Source organism: Cyrtonyx montezumae, unplaced genomic scaffold, assembly GCF_038088225.1.
Source record: "Cyrtonyx montezumae isolate F1298 unplaced genomic scaffold, pur_monq_1.0 scaffold_2, whole genome shotgun sequence".
Taxonomy (NCBI): domain Eukaryota; kingdom Metazoa; phylum Chordata; class Aves; order Galliformes; family Odontophoridae; genus Cyrtonyx; species Cyrtonyx montezumae.
In genome coordinates, this window is record NW_027071936.1 from 32,346,805 (window position 1) to 32,363,978 (window position 17,174).

Below are 17,174 nucleotides of genomic sequence, written 5' to 3' on the forward strand. Positions count from 1 at the left end.
CTCTTCTCAATGGCCTTTGGATTTGAAAAACGGGTGGGACAGATACGATGCTTTGTCAGCTCCAGGACTGTGAGCTAGTTTTGCTCCACGTGTCCATCATTTTATACTAGTTAAAAGACACAAGTACTCGGGCTTGTATAGTCACATATTTAGTCTTCACATGGAAGACATTCTACATGTTTGGGGATTTTCTTGCTCATAACTTAGGTCTGGTTGGGCAAATATGATAATGAAAGTTTTACTGTATCACAGAGAGAATAGGAGGATGATTCTGTTCCTTCAGTGTCCAGAAGCATGGAAGATGGGAGTACAACAGAAAGCTTAATTTGACTTGCCAGTAATGAACTTACAAGATTGTACTTTATAACTCAACCAGATTAGCACTTGTACTCTTCCTTGCTTACCTGGAGTTCCCTGGACAACTTCAACTGAAAGTTGTCTTAAATATTCAGCTCAGTGTAAGAGCCCTTACATGAGCTAAGAAGAATCTTCTGTAATAAAAGGCCTTACTTGGCATCCCTTTTATTGTCAGTACATTATTTAAGGACAGAAATACACAATCTCCTGTCACAGCTGCTCTCTTTGTTCTTCCAATTCCTTCATCTACTGCATAGAATCTTTTCATTTGCCAGTGTTAGATTAGAAATTGTCTATAACATAACACTGTGGAGGAACATTATAGAAAACGTCAATCATTTTATCATACTGTATTGTATGCAGTCTATTAATGTGCCTTTTCACCACACTGAGAGTTGTATTTATTCTGACTTTCATAGTAAATACAACTTACAGCTGAGAAGATGGTTTTTTTCCCTCCTTTTGGTAGTTCATTTTCCTTTTTTTTAAGCAAGGTCAGATGACAGAAGAATTATACAAAGTTAACAAGAAGAAAATAATATTCAGAGAGAGCTGTCAGAAATATTTTTAAAACCAGTTTTCCTAGATTTGTTTTACAAAGGTTCCTCTTCCTAGGATCCCATTTTCCAGCTTTCTTTCACTTTCCCTGTGATGCAGTTGGCATATATGTGAAATGTCACGTACGTAAGTTATAAGAATTCTTTGAAAGCAGATCCATGCATTACAAGCTTCTCATTTTTTTTTTCTTTTTGGCTGAGCCATAGCAATGACTAAGCTATGGGAAAAGCCTCCATTCAGCTACACTGTAAAGGAAAATGTGGGTGGGGAAACCAGGCTTTCGGGGTCGAAGTCATTCAGTACTCGGGTGTTGAGTGGCAATGTCGCAAAAAGGAAAGAGGAGGACTCAGCTTAATGGGCCAGGGATGGGAGGTTTTTCAGATTTCCACTCTGCAGCTGTCCCTCCAAGGCCAGGCAGGCGACAGTGTGAGAGTGAGTATCATTATTTGACTCAGCATGTTCCTAAGCCACAAAAGAGAAGTGACGTATATAAAAACTGTGTTGCTCACTCTTATCTGATGAGAGGGATATCAAGGAGTTTTCTCCACTGCCTAGACATAAAGGAAGTTCTTTGTCCTTATATTTCACTTTCTCTGTCAAACGATTATTGTGCTCTTAGAGCCTCTAACAGAAAACAGAAGACTATACAGCTTTAGAGAAACAATATGTAATCACTTGCTATCACAGTACCAAATAACTGTTGTTTAGTTTCCCATTGTAATTGCTCCATCAACTTCATAGCTGACCTACAAAATAACTGATTTAATTTAGGAATATTTTGGATAGAGCCAGCTCATCGGAATGCCTCCATTAATCCCATGAATTATCCTGCTGGACCAGTAAATAGATGAGGTCTGCCATATTTCTGTGATGCTTCTGGGAAGAAAGTGACAATGCTTCAGTAAATATCTGCTGCCCAAGTGCTCTCTGGTACTGTTGTACAGGCATTCTTTCACACAGCAGGTTTCACCGTAAAATACACAGTGATTTTCACTACCACCTAGCTTTCACATTAAAAAAAAAGTCTCCTCAAATATCATAAACTGCCTTTTACAGTTAATAGTCATGTAAGAAGGGTTTTTAGGACTACATGCAGCATGCCAGCCATCAGCAGAGTTCTCCCTCAGCTTGCAGGGCCATTACACATTCCTGAAAATGAAGGGAAAACCAGTCTAACAAAACACTTCTTTTTAAAAATGAAGCTTGCAACAACAAAACCTCCTCTAAACAAAGAGAGGATTTTAAAACACTTCTCATCATGCTTGAGCTTGGTTCAATGAACTTAAAGCTGCCATTATCTGCCACTGTCATTACTTTTTTTCCTAAAATGACAGAATCCATGCTATGGATTCTACCATCCATGCTAGAAACACAGCTGCCCATTGTTTTACATCTCTAGAAATTGCAGTATTTTAAACTCTGATCACTGCATTAGAGCCTTAATTATTACAACTTTAGGGAAAAAAAAAGATGAAAATTAAAATGTCTGTTAGCTACTCAGGTATGGTTCTTCTACATAGCTGTAGGACCTGGTCAAGTGTGAGTCTATAGTCTGGGGTATCTGGAAATGACTCCCAGAAACACAGTAATATCCAGAGTGCAGACATATAAATGATCAAGGAGCAACAATAAAGCAACTTCAGTCAGTAATAAGTGAAGCATTTCCAGATGGTTCAATAAAATATTATAGCTACAGTACAATCAGATGTTGGGACTTCATCGAGAATACTACCTACTATTCCAATGAAGAAAAATTATGGCATTTTGTCATGGCAGGGGATAGGATCTGATGCCCTCTGTGTTGCCCATTCAAGCCCTGAGTTCCTGAAAATACATGGACAGCACTAACTGAAGAAGATCTCTAGTGGTCCTGAAGTTGTCTCGTCAAACAGAGGCATATTTGCATGAGTAACTGCCAACAAGCTAATGAGGATACAGCTAACAGAGTCAACCTCAGATCCAAATGGAAACCTTCCAACCTATCAACCAAATAAAGCTGCTTAAAATAAAAGCCAGCAGAGCTACCATGTTCACCTACAACACCTGGGCTCAAAGGAACTTCTCAAAAGAATTCAAATTTGAAATGCTAACAAAAAATGCAGAAACATACATTATCACCAGTCTGCTCCTTAACTATTAACACTTTCAAAGGCATTATCAAAAACTGGATTGAGAATATGATGTATGTTCATCTAAATTACTAGTCAATAACCTACAGAGAAGATGAAGATTCAATTAGGGTGAAGAGGAGCAGACTGAAGTATCAGCTTCACATAAGGAATACCACAATAATCATCTCTTCATCCCTCAGCAGCTTCACAGAGGTGTTAAAACAACGGAGTTTAAAAAAAAAACAAACTGTACAAAACTTTACAAGAATAAGATGAGAGAAGGGATAAAAATAAGTATTTGTTATGGTTTCTCAAACAAAATGCCTCTACTGCTACTGATTTTCATTTATGAACGTTAGCTGTAAATTAACATAACTTCTGAATAAAACCTGAGATTCCCTCCACTTCAGTCCTTCTAGGCTGCTCATCTAAAATGAATACAAAACATGCCCCTCAAAATAAATGAAAAAAAAAAAAAAAAGACTGCATTTCCTTTTATTGATACAATTACATTTTAGATTGTGTGCTAGAAGAAAATATTTTTCTATTTTATTTCCATTTTCATTTTTCAGGATTTCTGTTCTAACAGGTATGATTAGCTGCCCCTCTTGCCAGGAGACATTTTGTGTGTGCACACATGACAGCATGAGTGCATTTGAATAGACAAAGATACACACACCTTTAAAATCTATTCCTCTAAGTTATCCAGTCGCTGAAAGATTATAAATGCCCTGAGCACAGAAACCATTTGTATAGAGAAAAAAACCCACACCAGCTAAAATGGTAAGAGATTTTGAAATGGACAGAAATCAGGCATCCCATCTGACTGTTCGATTGACCCACCTGACAGATAAACACTGAAGCATTTTTCACAGCACCAGCTTATTACATAGACCAGCCCGAGTAAAGGTAACATCACCTCATATTTTGCAAAGCAACCTCAAAGCTATCTAAAATCTTCAAACTTCAAGAGGCCAAGATTTAAGACACTTAAGTACCTTTTTATTTATCACAGTGAAGTTGCACAACTGCTTTTATTTGTGCTCCACCAGTTCTACACACAGCAACCTTTTAATGGTCATACAACAAAGTTGATAACCATATATTACTGATAATACATAATAGTCAATTAAAGACATTTTACCTCCTTGTGATGAAATATTAGGAACAGTTGTTTTGAAAAGATTCCTAAAGGTGGCAGCACGTTAAGTCCCTAGTGTTCACACAGGGCTGTTCAGTGCAAGTGAGTGAGAGCAGTGAAAATGAGGCTTGGGCTGGAGGCTACTGATAATAAATAATTAAGTAAACAAATAAACAAAAGGAATCTATTTGGGAATATCTATAATACCACTGCAAGCATTTAGAAACAAAGCAACTGTGGCAATCCGCATAAGAGAATATTCCTTCCTGGCATTTGCATCTTTCAAGTAATAATCTCAAATGTACTTCCTCAAAAGTAGCATACAGACTTCATTGCAGTAGGCAACAATTTTGAAGGAAATCACAGGAATCTGATTTCTTTCTTAATTCAGACTATTCTGCTGTTTTTATTCTCCCTTTAAATTTTGTTAAGTGCACAATTAAGCTACTTCACACTGCACAAAGGCACTTATGTGTTCTCAAGATAATTCTCTGGTATCAGTATCACACCTCCATTGAAGGGGTTGCATAGAGATGCAAAGCTAACCTCAAGCCTAACTATGGCAAAACATAACTGAACATGTTTAGCTGCTATATCGACTCCATCACAGACTCAATGTGATAATGTTTTGGAGGACTGACGACAACTTAGTCCCTGACCCTCCAGCACTGCGACCATCTGGGGAATGGGCATAGGATAGGAACCCACTTCTCCCATGGCAAAACAGATCCCTGAGCCCAGACCACTGCAAATGCACTTTCACCCTCCAAAGGACATGCTCTCTAGCATGTTGTTAAAATATCTGAAATCATTTTGAGGTAAAAAGTAGACTTCAGTTGGCTTAAATGTTAAAATGACCTCTTGCTCACAGCTGTTGCATGACTATAAAAGTGGCAGTTCACGGACGTCAGCTGGAACAAGCTACATATCCTCTGGAGCTATAGAGAAAATTAGGATAAATGCATAAAGTTCTGAAAGGAAGTCCTGCCATATTTTATCAGCATGATATGGATGAAATTTCAAATGGATTGGAGAGATTCACTGCTGCAAGAAACAGAAAAGAAAAAAAAAAGAAAAAAAAGCAGAATCTTTGTTTACCTGGGCCTGTGGTTTCTAAGCATCTACTTTTTACTACGTTCATTCTTTGACTCAAAGCGAAAATGGGAATTCACCCTTTTCTCTTTTTTTCCTGTCCAATGTGCAGATGGGGCATATTTTAATTCACTCCATCAATCCCTGCCCCCTACGCACAAACTCACCTAGCCAATGGAAAAGAAAAAAGGGTTACTCATTAATCCATTCTTCAAAGCTTTCCAAACTGAAATGGGTGGGTTTTACATCTGCATCAAAGAGCAATATATAGGTAGGTATGTGGCATACCTGAGCACAGCTCAAACTGAAGTGTTCATCTTGGATAGCACAACTTTGCTCCTAACACAACTAAACTCATCAGTATGGAGAAGATGATTTTTTACTGTATGCTCTTCTTCTGTTCCAGTATGGTGCTGACTGCAGCTTCACCAAAAGCAATGAAATACAAACAGCTGGCAAAGACAATTGACCAACTAAAAGGTGTAGTGAAAGATAAGGTAAGCAAAGTGTTTGTCCTAATTCTGAAATTATTTTCAAGTATTATGTTTTGAATATATCTTTTGACGGACATCACTCAAATGTTAAACTTTTCTAACTTTGATTTGTTTTATTGTAGGATGTCGAATTGCTGCATACGCCAGACAACCCTGGGGTGAGACTGATTTAACATTTCTTTCTAACTATATAAAATGTATTTTGTATTGGTTGTTTCCACCGACAAATGGCAGATGCTTTCTTCAGTTCTTTGATCTAGAACTCTTAGTGCAAGCTAGTTTGAAAGTGCTTTGACAGAAGTTCCTTATTCCTGGATTTTTCATGCCAGAAGTGTTTTTATTATGCAAACTTAATAATTAGGTTAGCAATAGGTTAGGTTAGGTCAACCACTCCAGCACACCCACAGATTCAAATATGTAAGTATTCCCTTCACTCAGTGCCATGAGTACAAAACCTACATGACTACCAATGTTCCAGGGGATGAAGATTTTGGGCGAGGAAGCGCTCCAGCTACTGTGAGCTCCAAGCACATTGCTAACATTGCTGAACTGAGCCTAAGGGGATCTCCTTTCCCTCCCAGTGGAGGTAAATGTCAAGACTGGCACAGCAAGGCTATATTACACAGCACTTCCTTTCATGCAGTCACATTGTTTTTTGTGAGACCTACTTGTGAGCAAAGCTTGTCTGACCACACAGACCAGGAGAAAAAGTTGCATTATGCTGCAAGTGTTCTCTTAACATTATAACTTGTTAAAATAATCACAGCAGGTCTCTGCAATCCTCTTTTTATACCAATATTAATTTATACATTTTTAAAATGATTATATTTTGTATTATTCAAAGTCAGGAACTTCTCGTTAGTAGTAAGTTACATTGGAGTTACAGAAAGTGTGTGTATACCTACATGCTGGCAGGATGCAGGATGCACAGCATAATGAAAGGCTAAAAATAACAGCATGTCTTAAAAGTTTAGAAACCTGGTGTGTTCTGCATTCTTTTGATAACTCCTAACATGTAATGAAGATCTTGTTATCAGTTATCTTAAATTTATCCGTCATGTTTGTTTGTGGGTGTGGACACCTACTTCAGACAGTAAGCAATTTAAGCAACACGTAAAAATAATCATCACGCGTGTTTAAAAAACAAAACAAAACAAAACTTGTAGAGTATAAAGCTGTTTACGCAGGACTGTAAACTTTTTTTGCAAACAGCAAGAAGAAAGGAAAAAAAAAACTCACCTCTTTTCACAAAGCAGTTAGCCTCCTCCTAAGATTTACAGTTGGGTGCATTTTTAACTTGCAAAAAAAAACACAGAGAAGCATGATCAAAATAGATACATTCCATTCCATGGCACTGCTAGAAACAATTGCAACGCAAAAAGTAATGCTCCCAATATAACTGTTGGGTTTTTTTCATTAGCACTCTTTCTAACTTGTACCGTCAAAGTGAAAAGAGTCAGATGATTAGCTGTCATTTTACTGCAGTTTACTGCTACCTCCGAAACAAGCAAATACAGCCAGTGACTAATCGCTTCATCAGGTTGTTGCTTTTTTTTTTTTCTCTTGAAAAACACAATCACCTCAGGAAGGAAGACAACAGTTCATTTGCCACGCAAGGCTTTACGGGTTGACTTTGGGACGTCCTGAGTACTTGTGCCAAAACGTATAGGAGATAAGAAATTTAGGCATTTAGAAGGTACTAAGACTGATACAGGTTTGATCCCTGATGAAAAGCTAACAGTAATTATTAACAATAACTGTTAACGGTGATTATTACCAGCAATCACATGGATAAGGTTTTCATTCTGCGGTTTAAATTTACATTAACTGAATTGTCCACATATTATATATTATAAATATTATTATTTTATTATATCTATTATGTACCCTTCCAGTATCTGAAGGGAGGCTATAAGACAGAAGGGGACAGACTCTTCAGCAGGGGCTGCTGTGATAGGACAAGGGGAAACTGTTTTGCACTGTAAGAGGAAAGATTTAGATTGGATGTAAGGAAGAAGTTTTTTACAATAAGGGTGTTGAGGCACTGGCACAGGTTGCCCAGATACGTGGTGGATGCCCCGTCCTTGGAGACATTCAAGGTCAGGCTGGATGGTGCTCTGAGCACCTCACATAGCTGCAGGTGTTCCTGTTTACTGCAGGGGAGTTGGACTTTATGACCTTTAAGGGTCCTTTCTAACACAAACTATTCTATGATTCTATGTGAATTACAGTGTGCCAAAGTTGTAGTTACCTTAATAACAGGTATTTCAGATAACTGTACTTTGAAAATCACAGGATTATTTATGATAACTTGCTTATGTCAGATTTGAATTGGCCTCAAATATGTAAGAAGACTATTTTTCATAACATCAAAAATTCAGTGGTTTATCGATATTGGTTTTGACTGATTTGATTTGAGGGTCCTGTGAATGGACTGAGTGTTAGCCCCATGGCAATCCCACATGACTTCACTGTACACTCATTTGTGATTTAAAAAATGAAAGAAAAACAAACAAGTGAGAGGTTAAAGATATCAGAGGACACCAACTCAAAAGATGCTGAAGCTGAGGAAGACTTCAATACTGAGTTGATTCAAGACTGCAAGACTGGAGGGAAAATAGCATCTACTGCCGGTGATAGACCTTGTGGCTGAAGCCAACAGCACAACGCCCATTTACATCACATCAGCATCTAACCCTGATGTTTGCTAGTTCAGGAAGTAAAGGTTTTTCAGGGTCATCTGCAAATTTAAGAGTCAGGTGCAGAAAGTTTCTCTCAGGCACAGCCATTTTACATATTTACTTAGTGCCCCTCAGACTTCACCAGCGGCACACACTTTCTAATGCCTTTTCATCAAAATGCTGAACCCATCACAACATACAAAAATGCAATCCTTGTGGCCTTCTGACTGTTGGCCTGCCTACAACTAACTGTTAACTCAGCAAAATAAAAAAAGAAAAAGCAGCATATATGAGAAGTGCTAGTTTCTCAGCTCATCACGGATGAGGCAGAAAACGTTTTCAGTTTCAGCTGGAAAATTGAAATCTCTTGAAAAAAAAGAGTGCTTTTTTCCAGTAAGCAAGTCTGGTTACGGTAAAAAGCTTGAAACAAACACAAAGGGTGGTTTTTAATGAAAATAAAATGTATCTAGCCAATATAAGACGTTTCTATTAACATTTGTATAGACAGCATACAGCAAGGTTGCCTTGTCCTTGCAAATCAGCACACTGTGGTGGCATCTAATAAACCAGACGAGACTTAGCTTTGGTAGCTGTTGGTATGCAAAACAAAGATGACGTCTTTGGAGCCATTCTAATATGCATAATCAGCATTTCTAAGTGTTTCTTTCTTTGGAAAATGGAAAACATGTTAGAAATGGGCTTCAGTAAACACTGCTTTTCATTTTCGGTCGACAATAGGCTGCCTTTGGTGGTATTTTCCACAGCTGTATGCCTAGTGAGGAAAACCACTACCACACAGGAAAGGAGATTCAGGAGAGTTTGCAGCTTGTTAGCATAATAAAAATTAATGTGCAAGTGCACCACAAAAGAGTAAAGCCAGGTTACTGTCATGATTAATATCCAAAGGGAGACTTTGTTAGACACTTATCTGATAAGGAAATATTTAAGCAATTATCAAAGAATGGGAAAACCAAAGGATTCTTCGCATATCTAAAACAATATACATATAAAAAATATGAGATCTTCTAAATATGTATCTTGGATATGTAATTTTGAACAAAAATCACAACCTAACATGTGGGAAAAAAGTGCTGTGACATTCCTTTTAAAATTGTTCCTTCTGTTCCTGCCCTAGGATGGATGCCTGTTCACAGCTGTAACCTGCTTCCAGAATGGCACACTGAAATTACAGCCAAAAAACAGCCAAGTAAACGCCACGTTCACCAAAACAGTTAAGATCTTGAGAAGACCCATTCTCCCAGGCCCTGGAGAGGTAGGATTTCCTGCCAGTGCTCACAGTCTTGATCACTGCTCCTTATATTCTGCAACAGACACCGCCTCTAACAGCAGAATTGTAAGAACCAAACTTGTTAGAAAACCAGATCAATCTTTCATTACTTCAGAAATAAAAAAAAATCAATTTTTCTGCACTTCCAAGAGACATTCACTCTGAAACTGTCAGACAATTGTATGTATGAACTTTAGTGATGACAACCATATGATGCATAGGACAAAAGAACAGTGAATACTACAAAAATTGTGAATGAAAAGTGTAGTTACTATTTTCCGTCCCTTTCTGAAATAGCCCATGCCTTGGCTTTACCACTCCTAAAAGACTTTGATTGCAATCAGCTAGATTTTTTCAGCAAGAAGTCTTTAAGTATTTTTATGATTATGATGAACTCTTTCAAAGTGGCATGCTTTGCTTTATCTTTCAGCACTGTGAGTCTTCATGTGAATCATATGAGAGAAAAAAACCCCAAGAGTTTCTAAACAGCTTTTCAAAACTGATGCAAAAGGTAATCAATTAGATTTGGATCTTCCTGTCAGGTTTCTGACATTTTGTAAATAAGCACTGATACCTGTATCTTCTGTTATTCCTAACAACACATTTCTTCCACAGTTATTCAAGAATGCAGGACACACCAGAGCTGAAGGCTACTGAGAATCTACTATTTAAAGCAGACACTATGTTATTTAAGACAATGTGAAAAATGTAAATATTTCCTATTGCTACTATGCTGTGCTGTGTGCGTGGCAAGTGAAAGCTTCTCCCCAGAATATTAAGAAGGCTTATTTGGATGGCTAAGCATAAGACCGATGCTGATCTGAGAGTACTGCTAGCCTCATCTCACAGTGGAATTCAAATAGTAATTTTATAAAACCAGGCTCACTTATGGGACTTTACTATCACCTTATGCTGAACTAGAAATACGTGAGATGGCTGCTAGTCTATTTTTGCATTCATTTCAAATGAATCTCACACATAAGTGTCTGAAAGATTTTAAAGAAAACAAACAAAAAATTATCGGTATGATTGAAGACTCAGGTTTCCACCTGGACTGAGTTACTTATCTACGAGAATAATAGCACACACACAATTTTATTTATAAGTTCTTAGATTGTATCTTAGCTCACTATGAAAAAAATCTCCTGCATGTTAACGATCACAGAACTAGTGGAAAAACATTTACAGATCACTGTTTGGTATGGGTCTGACATGCTTCCATGTTGAAGTTAATGGCACATTTGCTGCTAGTTTCAACAGGCAGAGGGTTAACTCAAATGCTTGAAGTGGAGATGTAGAATTCTTTGGGGAAAAAAAAAAAACTTACCTTGGTAGAGAGAATTCCACCTGGACTCCTTCAAGCTAACATGGTAAATTCATGCGTGATACCACTGGTCACTGCAAAGAGATCCAACAAATACAGTAACTAATGATTATTCAGAGCGAAGCATATAAAAAACATTTCCTTCCTCAGAGTATTTTACTTTTACATCCATGTACCATAACACTATTCCTTCCGTTCACTCTTGATTGACCAGAATTCTTTAAATTGCATTTTTTTCTCTAAAACCTGTCAAGTTCTTGTTATGTGGAAACTTCACTGTGCAGCTTCTGCACCTTGTACATTTTTGTAAAACTTTGGCCAGAGGTAGCACTGGCTTTTTATTTTTATTTTTTTTTAATAAAAGTATCACATCACTTAGAACTAGTTTTTAGCAACTTCATTATGTACGACAGTATTCTGCTTGCCATGACCCTGTACCTCAAGACTTCCAGCTGTAATTCAGCTGTTAAAATTTATCCTCCAAAGAGATATTAGCCCCACAAAACACTGCTCTTTGAAGGGAGTGTAAAGACTTCCAGTAAAAATTAACCTTCCATCTAACCTTTTCTTTACTTAGTAGAAATGCAGAATAGAAAGGAAACTGGAAAACTACACTGATTGTTACAATGGAAAAAGATAAGCTTAGTTACCTCCCAAAATAGTGAGAGGTATTATTACAAGTATTTCCTTTCTTACAATTGTCAGCCTATTGGAAAACTAATTGAAAACGCTTTTTTTGCTTCCACAATTTTACCGTCCCAAAATGTGAACTTCTCTAAAACATATGTTAAGAGGAGGAAGGAATATCCTCAGGGCAACAGTGAACGAAGTTTCCAAAGTGAGTTCTCTTTTGCTTTCCATCTCCTTATTTCTTGCTGCTGACAATTTTGCTTCCGATCGCCTTTCTTTTCATTTTTGTTTGCCTTTGTTTCAAAAACTGTTTTTCATCTGAGTAATGTTCCACTATATCTCAATGTTTCTGCATTACTGCACAAAAATTAACATCCTAAAAATGAACTGTCTCTTTCAAAGAGCTTTACTTTGTACAAAATATAAGGTAGGCAATTATTTTTTAATTTATAAATCTCTTTTTCAATAATACAGTGTATGCATTCAAATCAGTATTTTACAAAACTGTTAAAATTACTGATGCAGAGATTAAATGTGATTAGCATGCTTTGTTTAAGAGAACACTGTACAATATATATTTACTAGCAATCATTATAAAACATTGAGAAGCAGCTTTTAATGCAAAATGGATATCTTAAGATGAAAAAATGCCATTTCCTTACCAGAATATCATAAGCTAACTGGTTATTCCTGTCTACACTGAAACAGGTCATTGTTTGTTTGTTTGTTTTGTACACAAGGTGTCATGTAACAAAGTAATATAGCTATTTCTGTTTAGTGACTTGCCCCATTGTTTTCAATTTATGAATCATATTACAGCAAGTGTAGTGGCTAAAGGTTGGTTGGTAGGTTTTTTGAAACTCAATATACTCATTTGTAAAGTAAGATCATTTCTTGTATCTGCAAAACAACTTTAATCAAAATGCTGAAGTCATGTGATTGAAAAAAAACCAACAGCAAGAAGCTGTAACAAATCTAACTTAGATGGTTAATTGTCCCTAGATCCTGGAGAAAACTGTATTTACTGGATAATCTGGTTCAGACACGTATGGGAAAAATTAATCACAACATTGTTGCAGTTGATCTTTGTTAATGCCACTGTTCTGGGTAGTGTCAGCACAGTCACTCTGGAACTCTCTGTACATTTAAAATACATTTAAGACTCACACAATGCTGAGGCCTCTTATTAAGTTTTTGATTTGTGACAATTATGAAAGATTGAGTGTATTATTCAAGGATGTACTATTTTAACTCCAAATGAAGAACAAGAAAGCAATGAAGGACAGATCAGTCTTCAAGACGATATAATCTTGTCCTTCAACACTATTCTCAAGGAGAATAAAATGAAGATGACCCAACTTGTGATGTTGGGAGGACTAGTTACCACAATTCCAGACATGAAACAATCTTGATGTACATTTATTTGTAAGGTGAACTCTCTCTGTACTAACTCCATTGTTAGAAGAAGAATGATTCTTTAGCTGAGTACATAGAGTAAGCCATAAAAACTAATTACCTCCCAAGGAGGTTTAAAAGTGTATTTATGATTTTGGTCATAAGTGTCCACTGTGGGCATTTCAATATGTGTCTTCGCACGGTATATACAATTCTGTATAATATTTACTTTTCTTGAGAAGTTTCTTTATTATTATACCAATTGTCTCATTTAATTTAATTATTTATTGTATTTTGTAAATTGAATGTTTATACTGAGGACTTTGTGGTTTGATTTATTTATATACCTATGATATTAAATAATTTTAGCTAATATGATTTTCAATTGTTCTTTACTCAAAAAGCTTCCAGCCATTTCAACCCTCACTGTGGCTTGTAAGAATCTTCATGTGAACTTATTAGCCCACACTATTACAGATGTTGTCAGATCAGACCAAAGATACAGTACACAAAGTACACTGTTCCTCTGTAAACAATGACCACATGGTGCTCCACGAGAAAGACAAGGCATTCTTACAGTCATGTGAAGCCTCCATCACTACAGGACACCTTCTAAGGGAACACAGTGTTCAACACACAGCAGTTTGCACAGGCCACATAGCTTAATACCATCATGTTCAGATTGCACACAATACCGTCAGAACCCTTTCAGGCTGTTCTTTGGCCTCTTGTCCCCTGGTCTGTACAGACAATCAGGGTTGCCCTGTCCCCAGGTGCAGAATCCAGCACTTAATTCTTTTTAAACTTCATTAGATTGGTGACTGACAGAGAGATCTTGTGATAACATCAGCTGGCTCTCTGAGTACTATAGGTTGAATCCCACTGGCCATTCAGCTGAAGCAGAAAATACTGCATAAGTTCAGTCTATAGTGTGTAAATAAAAACACTGACACTGCACTGTGACAAGCAAATAGATCCTGAAGTGCTGTGATCAGGCTACTTTATCTTCCTAAGAATGTCGTTAATTTGTGGTCTCTTAACTCAAATTATAATGGTCTAGTCATCACAGAACGTGAAATAGATTCCATAGATTGAATATAAGGCTTTAGGCTTCCAGTATGTTCAGAAGTATTTGCTAGAGCAAAGGATACACTCTGTGCATTATACAGGCATCTGCTCAGCAGTGCAGAACAACAAGAGCCTGTGGAACCAGAGGACTGTGCCATCACTAATAATAGTAACTCAACTACTTAATCCCACTGAGAAGTTTAGGCAACATTTTGCCCATATCAATCCAGACATCTGTGTATAGATGCTGCTGCACAGATGTACCACAAACCTCTTTCAGATTTAGAACATCTCAAAAATGTTAGTCTGTTTTGCACAGATAAACTGTGTTCTTTTTCCCTCTGCTGTTTACATCTTCACGGGTGTGCTGTCCCAACAGCTGTGGGTTGTAAACTGCTCTTGCTTTTCACTTTTACTGATGATCCATATTGTAAAAGGTTTGAAAGCAAACCTTTCCTACTCAAACATCCTCCTCCAACGTAATGATCAGAATTGCTGTACTGCCACCTGCTGATCACTGTAAGGAAATCCAAAACAGTTGCACATAAACAGATGAACCGAATCATCCTCATGACAATATGTTTTGCTATACATTGGAAGTAATACTTATTTGCTTCTCATTTAATTTTCCATTTCTTCTGCTTATACAGCTGAAGGCTTCCCATTATCCTTTTCTTGTCCAATTGCATTACCGTTGTAAGACCATACAGAGTATGTTTAAAAAACCGAGTGAACACAACAAAAAAAAATACTCCAAAAGGACTCTATTTTCTAGATTTCAGAGATGTTAAAAACACCAAATATGGGGCATTGTTCCACTCACACTGGATAATCTATTTACTTCTTATGAAAATATTGTTTCTCTGTTCTGAAGTGAGACATATCTCACTTGGATGTTTCTCGCATATCTACTGTGCAATTCTTGAACAATAAGCAGTGACAGCTTACAAAGGATGAAAGGCTTACAAGGGTAGATACAAATTCTGAAGGAATGAGAGCATGAATACTGGTGGTAAGGGAATATGGAGTCACTTAGAAAACTGAAACTTGGAACCTGAGACAAACTACCTGAACCACACACAATACTGCCAATATACTATGTTTTGAGGCTAGGTTAAGGTCTGTACTATTTTGGATACGAGCATCTACAATGGGTTTACTACATTTTAGCTTGTGTACATGAATTTCACATCATCAGCTGGCTTCTTTTTCCAATGAAATGGAACTAAATCAAGCCTGGCTCAAAGGTAAACACTTGGTGTTTGTCCTGACATTGGCTTGCATACTCAAGAAGTAAAGAATTTAGCAGTGAAGCTGTTAAGACTGCAGCTACTTGTAGTGTGTGGTTGGTCCTTGGGCAGTAATATGCCAGGTAACCCACGTATGTCAGAGACAATAATCTTTAATGAGTATCCTCAAAACTTTTTCTGGAGCAAAGCTGATTACAATAAACATTTATATGCTGCAGAAAGAGAATACAGATTAAGTTCTCAAAACTCACTGCTGATACCAACTTGCCAACAGATTACAGTCAACTAAGATAACTGACAACAACTCTCTCTCCTTATTATCTGTACAATGAGCTTAAAACTGTCCTTATAATTAGGAACTTAACAGCAGTGAATATGCTTGCTGTTCTTATCTCTGTCATTAGAAGAGAGTCAGATTGCTATTTCTGAATAGCCTTGACTGTGATTCACAGTCACAGCCATGCAAGGGAGAAGTCAGGGGTACAAAACCTGGAAACCTGTTTCACCAACAAACAATTTGCGAATACTGTTACAGGAAAGGTAAGTCATCACTTTAACCAATCCCTCGTGCTCACACCACCATCAGGAGACAACTCAGTAACACTGCAAATCTTCACTATTTCCAGTGGGTGGCAGTAAGTAACTGCCAGCACCAAACTGATTGAGTTTGGTGAAGACCCATAGCACTGCAGCTTCCAGATACAGACAACCATTTGTTTGCGCAGCTAAAAGCTTCCTCAAGTCAGTCATCTGGCAAACAATGAGCAACGTGGTAAAGCACTACTCAAGGTATCTAAACCTGCATCATACCACATCCAGACACCAAAAGTTATATCTGATTACCTGACATGCAGACCAGTGAACGTCAGGTTGAGGAAATATTTGAAGATGTCAAAAGCAAGCATGGGTTTCAATTCACAAGGAGAATAACACCGACATTTTAAATGATCTTACAACAAAGCGACATGCCACATTTTTTCTCTTAATATTTTTCATGTTCACAGTGCTAAGTAACAAGATTGAAGAAAAACTACTGTGCGTAGTCTGTGCAATGATACACTATTCCCAGCACAGATTTGCATGGTATTAAAGCTCCTTCTGGGCTGAAGCATTTTTAACAGCTTCCATCAGCTTGGTGTGGGACCCTCTCCTCTCCACTTAGTACACGAGCTGACCATGTGTTTCTTGTAACATAGGGCCTAAGGCCCTCACTGTATATGGCAGTATCTCATGTCACTTTTTCAGCAATAACTCTATTCGTGCCAATAAAAGGTGTTCTGTGGCAGCTGGAGATGACAGGCAGGGAGTTGCTCCTACACAGAGATCTCCACCATCAAGCAGTAGATGGCCCTGCTATGATACCAGTGACTTCTCTTCAGCTGTTAGCCTGATGAATTGGAGTCCAGGACTTCTGAGTAGTCATGGAGGCAGACAGGACTTCAACACTAACTTTCCTTTTGGAGAGAAAATATGGGTCATTAATCAGCTTTGACCCACACTCTAACACTGCTTCAACACCTTGTGATTGCAGTGCATGACGCTTGTCAGCTTCCAGAAGACAAGTTTTGGACTTCGTTTGATCATGACTGCACCAAGGCTCTGCTAAGATCTCAAATATCCCTCTGGAGAGGGGATGTGCAATGACCAGTTAGCACAAAAGCCGTGTTTCTCTCTTACATCTCTAAGTCCTGCAGAGACCCTTACACCTGTCACACTTATAAACTGTTCTGCGAAGAGTAAAGTGATGCTGATTCGTTATTGCCATTAGCTTGCCATGTAATGATT

At 37.6% G+C, this 17,174-nt stretch overlaps 1 protein-coding gene and 1 long non-coding RNA gene across 2 annotated transcripts in view; one reads left to right on the forward strand and one right to left on the reverse strand.

The window, feature by feature from the left end:
• Window positions 1-5,042: 5,042 nt before the first annotated feature.
• Window positions 5,043-17,174, reverse strand: part of LOC136048928 (uncharacterized) — a 41,860-nt gene continuing 29,728 nt past the window's right edge. The window contains exons 2-4 of the long non-coding RNA XR_010622243.1: window positions 11,050-11,120; window positions 6,993-7,049; window positions 5,043-5,105 (exon numbers count right to left, since the gene is read on the reverse strand). This is a non-coding gene — a long non-coding RNA (uncharacterized LOC136048928). The remainder of the gene's footprint in view (window positions 5,106-6,992; window positions 7,050-11,049; window positions 11,121-17,174) is intronic.
• IL21 (interleukin 21) lies at window positions 5,581-11,805 on the forward strand. The gene is made up of 5 exons (XM_065736852.1): window positions 5,581-5,756; window positions 5,876-5,911; window positions 9,570-9,707; window positions 10,153-10,233; window positions 10,338-11,805. Exons 1-5 carry the CDS (start codon window positions 5,622-5,624, stop codon window positions 10,377-10,379), a joined length of 432 nt encoding a protein of 143 aa, XP_065592924.1. The 5' UTR covers window positions 5,581-5,621; the 3' UTR covers window positions 10,380-11,805.